The 19,528-nt window shown below is 36.9% G+C and overlaps 1 protein-coding gene across 4 annotated transcripts in view; it reads right to left on the bottom strand.

Moving 5' to 3' along the window:
• LOC311091170 (stonustoxin subunit beta-like) overlaps nt 1–19,528 on the bottom strand; it is a 51,867-nt gene that overhangs the window by 2,470 nt on the left and 29,869 nt on the right. For all 4 annotated transcript variants that reach the window (XM_084126968.1, XM_084126971.1, XM_084126969.1 and 1 more), the window contains one exon: nt 17,817–17,909. In XM_084126968.1, the coding sequence (XP_083983094.1) occupies nt 17,817–17,909 (93 nt within the window). The remainder of the gene's footprint in view (nt 1–17,816; nt 17,910–19,528) is intronic.

Here is a 19,528-nt window from a genome sequence, read left to right as displayed (position 1 = left end):
TCTTGTAGCATATGAGCAGGTCATTCATTCGTTGGTTCTGAATTAATGAATCATGGCTCGTTGAATCTAAATACAAATGCACATTCATTCTTAAAATCCAAGCTCTGGCCTCTGAACTCCCAAATACAAATCATGCTTAGGCTCCAGCTAGTCTGCAACAAATGGTCTTTGGCGACACGTTATTGCACCATGGAGAATAACCAGAACAACACGACACCGCATCTCCTAGCTTTGCAAAGCTTAAAATAATTCCAAACCCCCTTTCTCTTTCTATTCGTGCATGTGATTGTAACTTTGTATCCTTAACTGTTTATATTAGATTTTATATTTAGATTTATTTAGAATACATACAAATGTAATTTACGTCTTTTAGTTTGTCAAGAGATTTAAAGCACCGTTTTTAAAGACTGCGCATGTGCGAACGTGCTCTACTATGTAAGAACGAGCCAAATATTGAGTCTGGTAATAAAGCAAAATAACTGAGAAAAATTAGAAATGGCCTTCAGATGCCATGTCTGTAACTTATATGACAAAATCTAGCATTAATTCGATCTCAAACAGATTAATTAAAATAAGTTATTAGTCCACCATGTGCGAGACGTCATAAACCAACGTGGTTGAACGATACTTTGCGACATATGGTTTCGGAAAACAGTCGTGACTAGCTAGTTGATTTCTCCAACGATGCATGGTACTATGGTAGTTAAGCAGCGAGCTATATAGTTGTACGGGAAACGCACCCCAGTGCGGTTACAATCTTTATAAACATTTAACCCTCAGACGGTCTTCGTTTCTGAGTCACATCCTGGGCCTTCCCGGTCAGAAGTGACCGGACACCTAAAATGAAACTTCCTCCATCCCAGTAAAACCAATGCAATTTATTTTTGTTCTATAATATTTTTTCTTTTTAATTTTGTATTTTGAGAGAATTTTATTGAATTTATTAATATTTATGCAATATTTATGTTGAGGTTATGTTGAGTATAATATTTAAAAAATTGTATTATTATTATTTTATTTTTTTACTTTTTTGTCAATTTCCCATTAATTTTCTATGGGGGTAATTTTTGACCGAAGACCACAAGTGTGACTATTTTTTTCATGACGACTTAGCATGCTCAGATCATGACCTAATTTTTTTTTTTTTGTATTCACATACCTAATGCCATAAAAGTCACCAAGTTTCATAACATTCCAATGAAGCTGTGATTTTTAAAAATTCAAAACAGAAAATTCTTCGGTCAAAAATGACTGAGGACTGTAAGTGTGTACTTTTAAATGATCGGATTCAAACTGAAATCAAATATTCTCTGTTTAAGTAATTTGTATAAAACCAACAAGATGTCCAGTTTCTCAAACCCTTGCTCATTATTTTTAATTTGACCACGCCCACGCGCGCAAAAGAAATAGACATGCAAATCTCCACAAAGCACCAAACGTCATCAGTCTCTGCTTTTCGTCGAGTTTGGAAGACGCGCCGTGAGCTTACATTGGATTTACCTCAGAAAAAGAAGAACGCAATTTGAAGACAAGAAAGATGTAAGGTAAGAAATTCTTATTATATTAGTTAAATGTTATTGTTGCATTAACTTCACATTGCAGTTGAACTGTTGCTAGATATATGGTGAATATATAATTAGATATAATTATAATTATAATTATATAATATTTAGACCCGTGTTTCAGTTAAATACTGTGTTTGTGGATATCTGCTCAAACGTAGATATGTATAATATGGTAACCATAATGTTTCATATTTTGGAGCACGCTGTGCGTTTGAATGTTTCATATTCAAAACGCACTGTGCGTTTGAAAAGCAAAACGCACTAAACATTAGGCTTCATGTTTTTACTCCAATCTTATTTCATATCATCATAACGAATGGAAACATTTGAAGTAACATATGATAATCAATATATTTTTCTCTAGCGTAGTTATTACTGAAGTGTTCCTTTGAAAGATTTATAGGCTGCTATAGGTTATTTTTTATTATTTTTATTTTATGCAGCACTGCACGTAGCCTATGCCTACAAGGCACAACAAACCTGGTGTTCGATATATAGTGTTGGGAACATTTGTGTGTGTATTATTCTGTGAATTTTTCAAAAAGCAATTTTAACCAGAAAAAAAAAACCATTTTGACAGTACAGCCCTATAGTTTCTCTTGATATCAGCATGTTCACAGTGTTTGTTTTTTTGTTTTTTTTACAGGGACCAGATGCCCCAATGATGAGTCCTGCTGACTTCAACATTCACATGAGTCTCTGTATATGAACATGGTAAAGTGAAAATCAAACCCCTTGGAAATGAAAGGTATGTACAATGTTTTTAGGAATGGCACAAAGGTCTCTGTCTTTGGATCATTGTTTTCAATAGTGTGCTTTTTTGTCATTTGTTGTGTATCGTTGGATTATGTTGTGTTGTAAATAAATCCAAACGATCAAAAAGCCATTCTTTTTTAAATCTCCTCATTCTCTGTGCAAGGTTGGTCAGAATGACAGGGCCTGATAGCTCCTAATAGGGCCATTAGGGGAGGGTCTTTGTCTTTCTCAGGTGTGAAAAGCCATACATATTCAGTATGTGTTTATGCCTCCTCGCATAAAGCTTTCTTACACAAAACACGTCTTACAAATTTTAAATCAATATATTGTCTTATCTGAATGAGCAGTCAGGATGATTTTCACATAGTTTTGGAGCAAATATTCTAGGCTACGTGATACAATTTTCAAAAGTCTTGTGAAGAAATAATCAGTATGGGTTATATGGCCTTATTTCAGTGATTTCAGTGACTTATTTTTGTATTTTCACAAACCATGGATAAATGTCATTATCTCAAAACTACAAACTTTTACATACATGCTGCTGATATATTATTGTAGCAGAGTTTGTGCTGAATACAGTGTAATCAGACTTTAGCCATGAAAATGTCACAAGTAACAGAAATAAGCACAAATGTCAGAGCATGTCAGAACACCTCCAGGGCCCAGAAAACTCCTCAGACCCAAGAGGGTTAAAAAAACGCAAGACAAGTCACAAATGATTTGCTCTTATCATCCGATCGTGGTTGTATCTCGCTATTAGTGTTACTCGATCTCAGTGCTGCATTGACACTATTGACCACAACATTCTTTTAAATAGACTCGAAAATTATGTTGGCATTAGTGGAATTGCACTAGCATGGTTTAAATCATACTTATCTGACTGTTATCAGTTTGTAGCAGTAAATGAAGAGATGTCTCATCGATCACAAGTTCAGTATGGCGTACCACAAGGCTCAGTACTAGGACCACTGCTGTTCACTCTGTACATGCTACCATTAGGAGATATCATTAGGAAACATGGCATTAGCTTTCACTGTTATGCCGACGATACTCAGCTCTATATTTCTTCAAAACCTAACAAAACTTACCAATTCACAAAATTAACGGAATGCATAGCGGATATAAAAAATTGGATGACTAGTAATTTCCTACTACTAAATTCTGAAAAAACAGAGATTCTAATTACTGGACAAAAAACTTCGTCTTCGTCGTCGTCTGAAAGTCTTCGTCGTCGGTTAGGAACCTGGGTGTGCTCTTTGATACCAATCTTTAATTTGAAAGTCACGCGTCTAGTATCTGTAAAATCGCATTTTTCCATCTTAAAAATATATCTAAATTACGCCATATGCTTTCAATGACAAATGCAGAACAATTAGTTCATGCGTTCATGACCTCAAGGCTAGATTATTGTAATGCTCTATTGGGTGGTTGCCCTGCACGCTTAATAAACAAACTACAGCTGGTCCAAAACGCAGCAGCTCGAGTTCTTAATGGTTTAGCTCCGCAGTGCTTGAGCGAGCTCTTAACGCATTATAGTCCTTCACGTCTATTGCGATCTCAAAATTCCGTCCAGTTAATAATACCTAGAATATCAAAATCGACTGCTGGCGGCAGATCCTTCTCCTATTTAGCACCAAAACTTTGGAACAGTCTTCCTACCATTGTCCATGAAGCAGACACTGTCAGTTCAAAGCTAGATTAAAGACACATCTCTTTGACCTAGCATTCACATAATACATTATAGACTTCTATAATTCAATGTTAGGCTGCATAGATTAGGTCAGCTGGAACCGGGAACACTTCCCATAAATCCTGATGTACTCGTTACATCATAAGAAGAATGGCATCTACGCTAATATTAGTGTCTGTGTTTATCCCGAGGTTTTCCCGCAGCCTGCCGGATCCAGGCCGCATCCAGATCTGACGAAGGACCTTCGCCTGGACCCGATGACAACGCAGTGCTGAAGTGCCAACTAGTCTCTCCCTATGGGGGATCCCTTTACCACTCTACAGATAAGGTGTTGTCGGGAAAATTCGTTTCGCGTATCTACCCCGAAGTGACAAAATAAAATTATGTATCAAAAATTATAAGGAAACACCAGTACTTTGTTCAGGCTTGGTTTGTAGGGAATTCCAAACCTGCGCACATATATTCAAACGCACATAACTATAGAACCCATTCTAAATGCGCATGTGAACACCATCAGCGTTTCTCACAGGTTCACGTTTAAAGTCTGTGTAGAGAGAATGGTGTCATCTTAGCGGCCCCTAATTTAATAACAAATGATCGTTGCGACGGAAGCGAATCAATCAAAACTAACTTTAGCTGGAAAATAACTTTATTAAAGAACCGCTATAAAGCCAAAACAATCTCTGTTACCTTAAAGGTATAGCAGAGGATTTTTTACTTCCGGGTGGATAGCCTATACTATTGGTCCTCCTTATTGTCAATCATTCTGGTGAATCAATCAAACTTTTCAAAAAGTGGAGAGGGCGGGTCTTATCTAAAATTCGGAAAGATCCTCCGCTATACCTTTAAATTATACTCTTATCTCTGTAAAGCTGCTTTGAAACAATCTACATTGTTAAAAGCGCTATATAAATGAAGATGACTTGATTTGACTTGACATGAAGAGTGTGATTATCATGTCAAGAGAAAGTGATCCTGCATCCATTGCTAACACATGCAGAAATCCCCCAACACAGAAGATATTTAGAAATGTCTCTGCTGTTTACAGAGCCCAAATCCTGACACAGCCACAGTTGAGGATTTGATATTATTGACATGTCACCATATTTAATTTGGCTTCTGTAGAACTGATCACAGATTTGATCAGAGGGAATATGGTTAATCATAATAATCATATACAAAGTAATCATATTGCTTTATAAGACTTGGATTAAAGCTCAACCTCCTTTTTATTATTTTTCAAAGAGACATTAATTGATCAATACATGTCTAATGCTCAATCATTTTAATCATTCTACTGCTTATTATGAGAATGTCTGTGAATACATGAAAGCCACATTTTAGTTCTAATTATTAAAATCATGTTTGTTTTTAAATGCTGATATCACAAAATCATATCTCTTAAATTCTTAAAAACATATAGTTATCAGATATTCATTCAACTTTTGGTATCAATAGAATCAGCAGTATTTAAATGTATGATTTTAACAGTAAATATCAAAAGGTTCACAAATGCATTGTTGTCATCAATAGTGTCTACTTAAAGTCACAGAGTATGGGGATTTAATGTCAGATATACTGGTTTTAATTATTGGCTTAAAGCACGTTCAACTCGTTCAAGTATTTGCAATAAGACAAACTGACAACAGAGAATACGGTGAGTTGTGTTGTCTGTAATATTGCTGTCATGATGTGGGGAACTAATTCATACCGTATATTAAGCTTTAATATGCTAAAATATTGAATCTGTTCTCATCTTTCTCATTTTATCATTTGGATAGATGCTAAAACGTATAATGTGGACGTATCTGCAACATTTAAATGTTTTTACAACTACAGAACGTCACATATTTACAAATCTTTCATAGCATAAAGATATGTGTGTAATTTTCCTTTTACCCAAAGATACGCTTTCTATACAGAATTTAAACAGAATAAAACGTAATGTAATGTATGCAACGTAATGTGGCGGAATTTGGAAAATTACAATTTTAGAAACAATATAGCATTAAAAAGATGTTTTGAGCTGCTAGGTTAGGCCACTACGCCTAACACATAACCATTTATTCAAACTAAGTAACGTTATGAAGAAAAAGAAAAACATAACAGACAGACAAGTGTAATCACTATCACAATTTCCAACGTGATGACGCAATATGCGGCGCATCTCAGAGATGGTACACGATGAGCATTTGTGGTTTAAAAGTATATATATATAAATATATATATATCGTCGCTGTCCGATGAAAACCGCGTATGTACATTTTGCCGATTTTGAGATTTTTCGACGGATAGAATGTCCAGGTTCATTTCCGTATACAGTATACTTCACATATCTAAATGACCAATGAAAAGTTGTGAAATCAATGTCATCTGATTTTCACGTATATCCATTTGGTGTCAAAGCTGTCAATCACGGCGCGTATCTCCCGCCCTGTGGAGGCATCTCGCCGGTCTAAAAAAAGCATCTCTGGAAGCTCAGCATTGGATAGCGAATAACTCTGTGAGGTAAAGTATCAGAAAACGTTTGTTTTTGACAAGTTTATTATATATTCGCAATATATTCACAACTGTTATTTACCGGTAAATGGTCTAGACGAAGTAATTGTCACTGTTTATTGTGGAGATGTTAACGCACGGGTCTGTTAACTTAAGCAATACTTTTAAGGTAGTCTAATATTTTTCTGACTAATAAATTACTGACACAGTAAAGGGTAGATTTAAATAAAGAATAACGAATTTTAAATAAAGAAAAAAAAATAAAAAAAATATAAAAAAAACTAAATTTAAAAAAATAAAAAATGAAATTTAAATAAAGAAAAAACTAAATTTAAATAAAGAAGAATGACATTAAAATAAAGAAAAAAACGAAAATTAAATAAAGAAAAACCCAAAATTTAAATGAAGAAAAACGAAATTTAAATAAAGAAAAACGAAATTAAGTTAAATTAAAAACGAGATTAATTTAGATTGATAACGGGTAAAAAGGCTAATAGCCTGTCGGGTCTGTGCACTTTTTCGGTCATTCATTATTCTATTTCGGAATGAAAGATGAAATGTAAAAAAAAAAGGGTGCAGCTTGTTTTTTTTTTGTTTAAAAGAAAAAAACAGAAATGGCTGTATTTTTTGTACATAGCATAGCCTACTTTGTTATGATTTTAGTATTATAATGATTAATAAATGCACGCACAATTATCCGTGAACTTGATTTGAAGCCTTTCATTTAATAAATAAGAAGCAAATATATAGCAGACAATATAATCATGGAGGCACCCACGCGGTCACTTGCATTGCACGTTAAACAGATGGAAAACTACTATGGAAGTCAATGGGGTCCATCAACTGTTTTGTTACCGACATTTTTCAAAATATCTTCTTTTGTGTTCAGCAGAAAAAAGAAATTCATACAGGTTTGAAACAACTTGAGGGTGAGTAAATGATGACAGAATTTTCATTTTTGGGCGAACTATCCCTTTAAGCACATCTCATCCTAACTTAACGAAACTCAGTGTATGCCTCACACAGACATGAGAAAGACATCAAATACACAAAGCTTGAAAAGTCTTTAAACGAAATAATTCAAAACGAAAAGAAAAAGGCTACTCTCTGATTATGTATTATTATATGATCATAGCCTAGCCTATTTTGTGAATTGTTCATTCCCGGTTGGCACACATTTTGCTGCCCTTACAAAAGTGCCGCTTTAGGCAATTGCCTAGTTCGCCTATATGGATGCGCCGGCCCTGGGGTCAGCAATGAGTGTATTGATTCATTGTCCCTTCATAGTTTACAAGAGACATTTAATAAACTGAGATGTAGGCTATTTAATAAACTGAGCGTAGCCTATTCATCTGTCAATATGAAACGCGACTTGGCCATTCTAATTAATGATCGGAAGAACGCGTATCGACCACCGTTACTGTAAAATATGCACGTATGTCCATTAAGTTTCATCGGGCAGCGACGATATATATATATATATATATATATATATATATATATATATATATATATATATATAATTTTTTTTATTTTTTTGTGGAAATTGACCGATTGTTTCGCCAGATAATACCCTTATTTCTCGACTGGGATCGTGTCGAGACTTTGAAGCTGCATTGAGACGGACATTTGAACCTTCAAAACGTTGGTTGCCATTGAAGTCCATTATATGAAGAAAAATCCTGGAATGTTTTCCTCAAAAACCTTAATTTATTTTCGACTGAAGAAAGAAAGACATGGATATCTTGGATGACATCGGGGTGAGTAAATTATCAGCAAAACATTTTTTTTGAAAGTGAACTAATCCTTTAAGAGTCAACAGTTTTTGTGTTTTAAGTTGATTATTTGTTTTTGTGTGTGTGTTTTGTTTATGATTGTTGTTGTTTATTTATTTATTTTGTTTTTATGTCAGCTATATCATCTGGTGCTCTTTGGTCTGTTTTAGTAAAATTTTCTGTTTTCATTATTTTTTTTTTAAATCACAGCTTCATCGGAATGGTACGGACTACGGAACTTGGTGACTTTTATGGCATTTGGAATGTGAACACACAAAAAAATTGAGGGCATGGTTCGAGCAGGCTAAGTGGTCATAAAAAATGTAGTCACACTTGTGTTCTTCGATCAAAAATGACGACCATAGGAAATTAATGTGAAATCGACAAAAACACATTTGTAAGATTTGTACAATCTACAAATCGGCCACGATGCAGAAAAAAAGTGCTCAGCAATGAAGGGGTGAAACTCTAAAACATCAATAGTGCAAAACAGACACACCCACTCACACACACACACACACACACACACATACATACACGCATACACACACACACACACACACACACACAATTATACACACAAATGAACTTCTACCATACAGAAAAATTGAGTCAGAAGACTCAAATAAGAGGTTGAAATGAGATCAGATCCAGATGGATTAAGCTGTGATAAAGCATTCCTGTTTATTTTTGTTACATTTTTATTGAATTTTAATGTTATGTGTAACAAAATATCTCTGTATTCAGGTTTGGCTGTAGTTATAATAATGCAAAAACGTGTACACTTCAAATCAACATAAAAAAGTATTATTTGAGAATTTCTTTCAAATCCACATCTTAAAAGTAAGTAATTTTGTCAAAAAACTACCCCGGGCCTAGCTCCAGGGTGGGGCCCCGGCTGCGCCATACCGGGCGACGTCACGGTCCTCGTTTTATTTTTCATCATAAGGGTTTTTGAACCGCTCTTAGTCTGACCCGTCGCCTAGGACCTGTTTGCCTTGGGAGACCCTACTCAAACCCCTCCACCACGGTAAGGTGGCAGTTCAAGGAGGGGCATGTTTCATGGGATAAAACATGTTTAAAAAATTCGGGGAGTCGGTCCGATTTTCACCAGCTGTCCCCTATTGCCAAATCATACACAACCACGTCGATGGGGCTATAGGCTACCTCAGTGGCAGCAACCATACAGCGTGCGCACTGTCTCTCACAAACACACATACACCTCTCTCTCTCATCTCTCTCTCTCTCTCTCTCTCTCTCTCTCTCTCTCTCTCTCTCTCTCATAAAGTTTTTATGTTGAAAGGCTACTGTTCTCTGCTTTAAAACAAATCATTTGCACACACATTTCTGTCATTTTTTCTATCTGAAGCTTTGCCTGCATGCAACATTGACGGTCTCTGTGTTTAGCGCAAAAGCTCACGTGATTGCTGCCGGCTCGGGATAAAATTCGTGCAGGACAGTCGTGCCGTGTACCAGCTTTTTTTTACGCGATTGTCAGTTAAACTGATTGCAACGTGTGCAATATCTCACGGCCTCCCGAGTGTCCGAACCTGGTCCGAACTCGCACCGTGTACGCCCGCCTTAACCCTCTGAGGTCGACGGTATCGCCGGCGATACCAGCTCGCTTTTTTTTTATCAGTGTAAAAGAAACTCATAAATACTCTGTTGACTTTGATTTTCCATAGGAGTTTCATACATCAATCGATTCTGTTAAATGTGTATTATTTTTGTGTATACTCACAATAAAAACAAAGTGTTGCGTTTTTTGCCAAATAAAGAAAAATAAACACGAAGCGAGTTCTGCCTTCTCTCTGTCAGTGTAGTCCATTCTGAAACGCATCCGAAAATGAACAATAACTAAGCGAATACTCAGTCAAACAGGCATACAGACACACAGGCATGAAGCTTGAATTCTCTTCTTTTAAATGAAGTAATTTATAAAAACAAATATTCTCATCTTGTGAAATCTGTATTAAAAGAGAGCGATTCCAGTCGACCTCATTAGAGCTAATTCAAATGTAATGTGACACGCCCACGGAGAGCGCGCGCTATTCAAATGCAAATGGCTGAGGTAATCCGCGCAATCCTGTGAACGCCCCCCGTATCAGCTCGAGAAAACACAAGTTTATCAGATCATTACATGTTTACACCGTCTTGCAGCGCTGTGAGGAATAATAATAATGGAAAATGTATCTCAGAAGTGCGGGCTGAGGAATACTAGTAAGTTCACGTGAATCGGGTTTCTTTATGAATGAATGAACGGCGAGATGCGCGCACAGCTGGCAAAAAGACAGTTTAAATTTAAATCGCGTGTGTGAATGAATGATGATGTTTTAGCAAACTGCAGAGGTGGGAGTAAGTCACACATGTGCAAGTCACAAGCAAGTCTCAAGTCTTAACCTTCAAGTCTCAAGCAAGTCCAAGTCAATTTTGTGAAAAGCAAGTCAAGTCAAGTCAAGTCACTGCTTTATGTCAAGCAAGTCAAGTCAAGTCGTAGCTGGGGTCACAAGTCACTGGCAAGTCATACAAACGTTTGATGATTTCACAGAATTTATATATTAAAATAAGTTAAAACTACAGAAGTTGTGGACTATGGTTTTATTTGCAACTTTAAAAAAAAAAAAAAAATGCATTTCCACATACAGCTGAATGGTTACTACAATAAAAATCTAAAAAATAAAAAAATAAATAAAATTTCAAACTACATAGCCTAAAATGGAAATGTAACTGAAATTAGGCCAACATTAAAGCAAAAAAAAAAAAAAAAATGCCTCAAACATTGCAGAAGACCATTAAAAGGTAGGCTATTAAACAATTCACAATTCAAGTATAATGGTTCTTATGCCACCAAATAGCATTCTTCAAACTGGCATCCCCTTTAAATAAGTTATATATTTTTAATTATGAAGTTAAAACCGCCAATAGGTGGCGCCAAATCACCATCTTAATGTACGAGTCATAGAAGCATTCATTCAACTGATTTGTTCAAAACGGCAGATTCGTTCTGGAACTAAGCAACTAGGTCACTGAATCACAAATATCAGAAAGATAACTCTTTCTGTGGCTTGTTTGGAAGTATTGTCATTGGAGAAATAGAGCAAAAACAGAGAATATTTGGAATATTATGTCTAAAATGTCACATCACAATATTCACTCTTTGTTTACTGAACTGTTTTATAAAATCATCATTATCACATTTGCAATCGCGTCAATATTCTGGAAATATTTTTTTATATCATATGTTATAGGATAATTATAAAAATAACTCATACTAGGGCAATTTTTCCACCACATTTTGAATTTTGGGTGCATATTAATTCTGCTGGCATTTTGCCCCCAACCCCCTGATAACATCTAACCCTGTTTTAAGAGAAACATAAAACACAAAACATTAACAGTTTTCTATGTTGTTTTTTTGTCATTGGAAAGAACGACATATTTGGCTTTAAAGCATGATTGGAAAGAAATGTGGCAAATGTTACACAAAACATATGCCATCATTAATTATCATTTGAATATTGACAACAGTAAGCTACATTTGAAAACATAATTGTGTATAAAGAGGCATGCTGTTTTGACCAATATTCTCTCTAGATTTAAAGATAGTCAAATTAACTATAACAAACAGGTTAAACAAGCCATAGCTTACTTTTAGACGTGGTGAATGAAGTTCGACTGTTCGAGGTTGTGATGGTCGTCAGATATCCCTTGCCTGTTATCATGCGTAGGCTACAGCAAATCTTCTTGTATGAATATGGTCAATTTCTAGTGTTTATATCCAAAAAGAAACGATGCTGGCCTGGAGATGGTTTTGTATTTAGTGCGCGCTCACCGCGATGTATGTTTTTCCGGGCTTGTGCAGCGTCACGCAATCGCGCAGAATCTGATGACTGTGGCGTCAATGGTTCCGTTGCTTTCATTTTGTTCATCAATTGATGTTGCGATGATTTATATTAAAATGTATATCAAGTCATTCTCGAGTCATACAGCTCAAGTCAAGTCAAGTCTCGAGTCATTGGATCTCAAGTCAAAGTCAAGTCGAGTCATTTTCTTAATTTAGTCAAGCAAGTCTCAAATCCTTAAATTTGCGACTCGAGTCTGACTCGAGTCAAGTCATGTGACTCGAGTCCCCCATCTCTGGCAAACTGTATTGCTATACTGAGATGAGTAAAAATCGACTGAAAAATTCATAAAAACAACGTTACAGTCAGGCGAAATATGAAAGACATATATATACTGATACAAATATACTGTAAGATTACACTTGAATTGTTGTTGTAATTGTAACCTTTTTAATAAAAAAATATATTTAAAAGGTAGATGTAAACAAACTATTAAAAGGTAAATATAATTTTTTTCTTTAAATCATTTTTATTGTGTTTTATTAGTGACAAATTTGGGAAGAGGATAAATATTCCAAAACTGAAAATACAGTATGAGAATTAACTTCACAATTACTAGACATGTTTACCTTGGATATTATACAATTTGCAAGCACAATTTGTGGAAAAATAAAAAAAAATTGTGATGCTTCCAACTGTGAACCAATTTGGTAGTGTATATATATATATATGTGTGTGTATGTGTGAGTGTGTGTGTGTATGCATATATATATATATATGTGTGTATGTATGTGTATATATATATGTATGTATCTCGTATATTTAAGTTAGCTATAGGTGACACACCTGAATGAATGGCTCATTAAGTATGCAGGGGCATTGTCTAATCAGGTGTGAACTACTTAATATGCATGATCGTTTACGCCCCATCCGCATATTGGCTTTCCAAACTAAAAGTGTTTCGCAAAACTTAAATCAATGTATCGTTTTATGTGAATGATTAGGCAGGATGATTTTCACATTATTTTGAAGAAAAAACTCTAGGCGAGGACATCCATTAGTCAAAAGTCTTATTGCCACATATTTAGTATGTGTTTTGTGGCTTTATTTCAGAAACTTTCATTTTTAGTTTTTTCAATAACCATGCATAAACATTATTCTCTCAAAAATGAAAACATGTACATACATGTGGCTCACATATTATGGTAGTCCTGTTTGTGCTAAATAGAGTGTAATTTTTTTTTGCCATTGATATGTTTATAAGCAACTGAAAAAAGCACAAATGTCAGGGCATGTCAGAACATCTCAAGGACCCCAAAAACACCCCAGACTCCAGAGGGTTAAACACCTGACAGACCTTCTGCCGCTGTGCAGGTACGGTGAGCCTGAGAAAAGTTCTGTATCACCCACCCTGCCGGTCTTGTTTGCTGTCTCCTCAGGTGGTGAGGGTGAAGGTCTGTCCCCAGAGCAGTATCTGCAGTGTGCCACCCTCCTGATTATCCCACCTCACAGGGACCTGCACCTAGTTAATTAAGTTATGTTAAATTATTTTGTTCCGTTAACCCTCTGGGGTCGGCAAACGCGCCAGCGCGTTTTGCTGGATTTTCTCTACATTGTAGCACTATAAACTTAAATTACTCCGTCATTTATGGTCATACAGAAAAAAAAATATAAAAAAAGAATCTGTGATATTGCTACTTTTGTATGTGTCCACTTACAATCAAATCAAAACATTGTGCTTTTGTAAAATAAAGAAAATAAACAGGGTTGTGCGTTCTGCCTCTCCGTCGCTGTGAACTTTCTTTTCTTGAGCACGTCTATAAACTGAAACAAAACTCAGCGAATACTTGTCACTTGTCACACATTTATGAGCCATATACCTTTATAAACATTTAAGTGTGTACTTTTAAATGATCGGATTCAAACTGAAAACGATGTCCAGCTTCTCAAATGCTTGCTCATTATATTTAATTTGGCCATGCCCACTCGCGCAAAAGAGATTCACATGCAAATCTCCACATGGAACGCGAACTCGCTCATTACCTCAACAACAAAACACTTCACTTCACTTTTCGTCGAGTTTGAAAGACGCGCCTGAGCTTACATTGGATTTACATCAGAAGAAGAAGAACGCGATTTGAAGACAAGAAAGATGTAAGGTAAGAAATTCTTACATATTAGTTTGTTATTGTTGCATAAATGTCACATTGCAGTTGAACTGTTGCTAGATATATGGGGAATATTATAATATTTAGACCTGTGTTTACTGTTACTGTGTTTGTGGATATCTGCTCAAACGTAGATATGTATATGGTAACCATAATGTTTTATATTTGAGCGCGATCGCGTTTGAATGTATCATATTTTGGATCGCGATCGCGTTTGAATGTATCATATTTTGCAGCGCGATCGCGTTTGAATGTATCATATTTTGCAGCGCGATCGCATTTGAATGTATCATATTTTGGATCGTGATCGCATTTGAAAAGCAAAACGCACCAAACGGCTTCATGTTTTTACTATTATCTCATTTCATATCATCATAACGAATGGAAACATTTGAAGTAACATGATAATCAATATATTTTTCTCTAGCTTAATTGTTAAAAAAACGCAACTTGATCCTACAGAATTAGTCAATTACAGGCCGATCTCGAATCTACCTTTTCTGTCAAAGATACTAGAAAAGGCAGTATCCTCACAACTGTGTTCCTTTCTTGAAAGAAATGGTATCTGCGAGGATTTCCAGTCTGGATTTAGACCGTACCATAGTACTGAGACTGCCCTCATTAGAGTCACAAATGATTTGCTCTTATCATCCGATCGTGTTTGTATCTCTCTATTAGTGTTACTCGATCTCAGTGCTGCATTGACACTATTGACCACAACGTTCTTTTAAATAGACTCGAACATTATGTTGGCATTAGTGGAATTGCACTAGCATGGTTTAAATCATACTTATCTGACCGTTATCAGTTTGTAGCAGTAAATGAAGAGATCTCTAATTGATCACAAGTTCAGTATGGTGTACCACAAGGCTCAGTACTAGGGACCGTTGCTGTTCACTCTGTACATGCTACCCTCACACACACACACACACACACACACACAGTACATGCTACCATTAGGAGATATCATTAGGAAACATGGAATTAGCTTTCACTGTTATGCTGACGATACTCAGCTGTATATTTCTTCAAAACCTAACGAAACTTATCAATTCACAAAATTAATGGAATGCATAGTGGATATAAAAAATTGGATGACTCGTAATTTCCTTCTTCTAAATTCTGAAAAAACAGAGTTTCTAATTATTGGACAAAAAACTTCCTCATGTAATAACCTAGAATACTGTCTAACACTTAATGGCTGCTCTGTTAAGTCTTCGTCGTCGGTCAGGAACCTGGGTGTGCTCTTTGATACCAATCTTTCATTTGAAAGTCACGTGTCTAGTATCTGTAAAACTGCATTTTTCCATCGTAAAAATATATCTAAATTACGACATATGCTCTCATTGACAAATGCGGAACAATTAGTGCATGCGTTCATGACCTCAAGGCTAGATTATTGTAATGCTCTACTGGGTGGTTGCCCTGCACGCTTAATAAACAAACTACAGCTGGTCCAAAACGCAGCAGCTCGAGTTCTTACCAGAACCAGGAAGTACGACCATATTAGCCCGGTTCTGTCAAAACTGCATTGGCTCCCTATTAAACATCGCATCAATTTTAAAATATTGCTGATCACTTACAAAGCACTAAATGGTTTAGCTCCGCAGTACTTGAGCGAGCTCTTAAAGCATTATAGTCCTTCACGTCTATTGCGATCTCAAAATTCCGGCCAGTTGATAATACCTAGAATATCTAAATCGACTGCTGGCGGTAGATCCTTCTCCTATTTAGCACCAAAACTCTGGAACAGTCTTCCTACCATTGTCCGGGAAGCAGACACACTCTGTCAGTTCAAAGCCAGATTAACCCTCTGGGGTCTGGGCTGTTTTTGGGGCCCTTGAGATGTTCTGACATGCCCTGACATTTGTGCTTTTTTCAGTTGCTTATAAACATATTAATGGCAAAGGTGTAAATTCACTCTATAAAGCACAAACAGGGCTACCATAATATGTGAGCCACGTGTATGTACATGTTTTCATTTTTGAGAGAATAATGTTTATGCATGGTTATTGAAAAAACTAAAAACTAAAATTTCTGAAATAAGGCCACAAAACACATAGTAAATATGTGTCAATAAGACTTTTGACTAATGGATGTCCTCGCCTAGAGTTTTTTCTTCAAAATTATGTGAAAATAGTCTTGCTTTATCGTTCACATAAAACCATACATTGATTTAAATTGATGTAAAACAGGTTTTGCTTGGAAAGCCAATATGCGAGGGGGGCGTGAACGAGGAGTGGTTTACACCTGAGAATACAATGCCCCACCCACTCTGCATAATGATGAGCCATTCACTCAGGTGTGAAACTGACTGAGCCACAATGCAAGGACAAAAGATATATTTAGAAGAAGACTTTTATTGACCATTTAAGATTTTGCTTACATCTATCTTGTAAATATGTTTTGCTATTTTATTAAAAAGGTTACAATTACAACAATAATTACAATTTCAGCAATATTTCAAGTGTACTCTTTGTAAAAAAAAAGATTATAGGCCTACATTTTATCTATGTATTCATTAGTTATTCATTCATATTTCGCCTGACTGTAACGTTGTTTTCATGAAATATTAGGGCATATTGTTAATTTGCAGTTTAATACGTTGCTTATATCACTCAGTGTCAGTGTGAGAGGGGGAGTGGCCAGCTGTGCTCACTCAGTGTGTGTGTGAGAGGGGGAGTGGCCAGCTGTGCTCACTCAGTGTCAGTGTGAGAAGGGGAGGGGCCAGCTGTGCTCACTCACTGTCAGTGTGAGAGGGGGAGTGGCCAGCTGTGCTCACTCAGTGTCAGTGTGAGAGGGGGAGTGGCCAGCTGTGCTCACTCAGTGTGTGTGTGAGAGGGGGAGGGGCCAGCTGTGCTCATTTAGTGTCAGTGTGAGAGGGGGAGTGGCCAGCTGTGCTCACTCAGTGTGTGTGTGAGAGGGGGAGGGGCCAGCTGTGCTCACTCACTGTCAGTGTGAGAGGGGGAGTGGCCAGCTGTGCTCACTCAGTGTCAGTGTGAGAGGGGGAGTGGCCAGCTGTGCTCACTCAGTGTGTGTGTGAGAGGGGGAGTGGCCAGCTGTGCTCACTCAGTGTGAGTGTGAGAGGGGGAGGGGAGGGGCTCACTCAGTGTCAGTGTGAAAGGAGGAGTGGCCAGCTGTGCTAACTCAGTGTGCAGTGTGTGCTTCTTTTACCGATATATATTAACAATATCTTTTGCATTTCTAATCCAAACAACATCAAACTTGGCACTGCACTTACTCGTGCCCGTAGCAAGACATCTGTCAAGTTTGAAATCCATCAGACTAACGGTTCGAGAGATATGCGAATAGCACACACACACAGACAGACTGACTGAGAGACAGACAGAAAGACGTGACTGTAATTTATAGATAGATGTACAAGGAAGTGATGTACTGTTGAAGAAACATGCAGGTTTTATAGTGTTGTTAAACAAGGATTGGTAATTAGTGATGCAATATTTGATGAAGAGGGGAAAATAAACTTTTATTTATTTATATATTTTATGTTTGTAAAGCACCTGGAATGAAGGTATCCTTGCGGCAGTCATACAGCATACCAGGAAACAGAGGTCTTCCTAGAGCTGCCACTTGAATGGTCTGTGATGCCAGGGCTGCAGTAAATAACAAATAAAAGGGATAATTTATACTTAGAAAAAAGTTGCTAGCCACTGCCAGCATTTTTGATCATTTTCACAAAATTTTCATGACCCGCAGAATATTTTGTTGTGTGAATATCTCAAGCATGCAAAATTTCAAAATAAAGAGCACATCCTCTGCTTTAAAAAACAAAAAGGTTTTATTCTAACTTTATGCATTTCCTTTTTAAGTTAAAAAAAAGCAACAATTTGAGCAAAAAGCTGAACAAAACGTTTTTGTCAAAGACTACATCTAGATCTAATTCAGAACGATGATCAAAACATAGATGGATAGAGTAGATTGAGTAAACACCCTCAAAGCTTGCACAGTCCTATAGCTTGTCCTGGGTCGAATTTTCATTCGGTAACATTAGGCAGTTTGATTAATGTGATGTTTAATGTTGATTAATGAATGTTTCTGCTTCTTTTTCACCTGTGTTTTGAACAGGAGATTCGGTACTCTTTCAGAAGATGCGTAATAGTGCCCCCTACCGTAAAACAGTGAAAACACGAAATGCCGGAAATTTCCGTCAATGGTGGGGAAGCGTTTTGTCACAAATGGTGGAAATTTCCGTCAATGGCAGGGAAAAAGTTAATCCTGAAGAAATCAATTTTAAAATACAGATGCAAGCAGCAATATGGGGTCAAGCAAGCACTGAAGCCATAGCAAGCACATGGCATGGCAAAGAAAATGGTCATAGGAAATACAGAATTAAACTTTCAACCTTCAGGTCAGTAAAATTATATCATATAAAATGCTTTATTTGCATGTACACATTTAAAAGACGCTTTTATCGAAAGCAACTTACAATAAGTGTCTTACATCCATCACCAGAGCGAGCTGTGCTTGCATCTCCTATTCAGGCAGGCACAGCAGTTCCTGCTTTTGGCAGAAACCAAACTGCTCTCCCAGAGGGCAATTTACTTTCTGGCTGAAGATTTGGAAACTTTGGGTCTTGTCCCTGAAAGGTAACAGCTCATAGATTCTGATCTCGCAAATAAGGATGTTGAGACACTTTTGATTTCCAGAGCTCCCACCACAAGAAAATTGTATGACCTAAAATTGCAGAGTTCCTTTGTAGGATCTTTCTGTGGTCCTGGAAAGTTTAGTTTTTTTTATTAGAGGCTCCATTTGAGCCCTTAGAGTCAGCCTTAGAGAGGCTTCTCACTTTTAAGGTGGCTCTACTATTTGCATTGACATTGCTCAAAAGAGTAGGAGATCTGCAGGCCCTGTCCGTAGACTTTGCCCAGGTATGATCAGAGCTATTTTGCACAGCTCCTGTAACCAGCCACCTGGTCGTACTTCCCTTCGCCACATGAATCGCCATAGCAATAGAGAGGCTGCATCTACTATAACCAATCCAGGCTCTTAGGATTTATGTCGGGCCAGTGGCGTACATTCTCCCAGTTTTTTGCAAGTGTGGATATCTGCAGGTTGGAGTAATGAGCATGACGAAAGGTTGGGGAATGCCGAATAGTAGGTGCGCGTAGAAGGGTCTTTATTATTGGTCGCGAAAGCTGTCGACCAAGGTGTGTGGCAGGGTTAGTTTCTGTTGTAGCAATTCACACCTCCAAAACACACCTCCTTTCTGCAC

The sequence above is a fragment of the Abramis brama genome (genome assembly GCF_963993115.1).
Source record: "Abramis brama genome assembly, chromosome: 1".
In the NCBI taxonomy this organism is placed as follows: Eukaryota; Metazoa; Chordata; class Actinopteri; order Cypriniformes; family Leuciscidae; genus Abramis; species Abramis brama.
The sequence above is the reverse complement of the archived record's forward strand: the minus strand, read 5'-3'. Positions and strand labels throughout refer to the sequence as shown.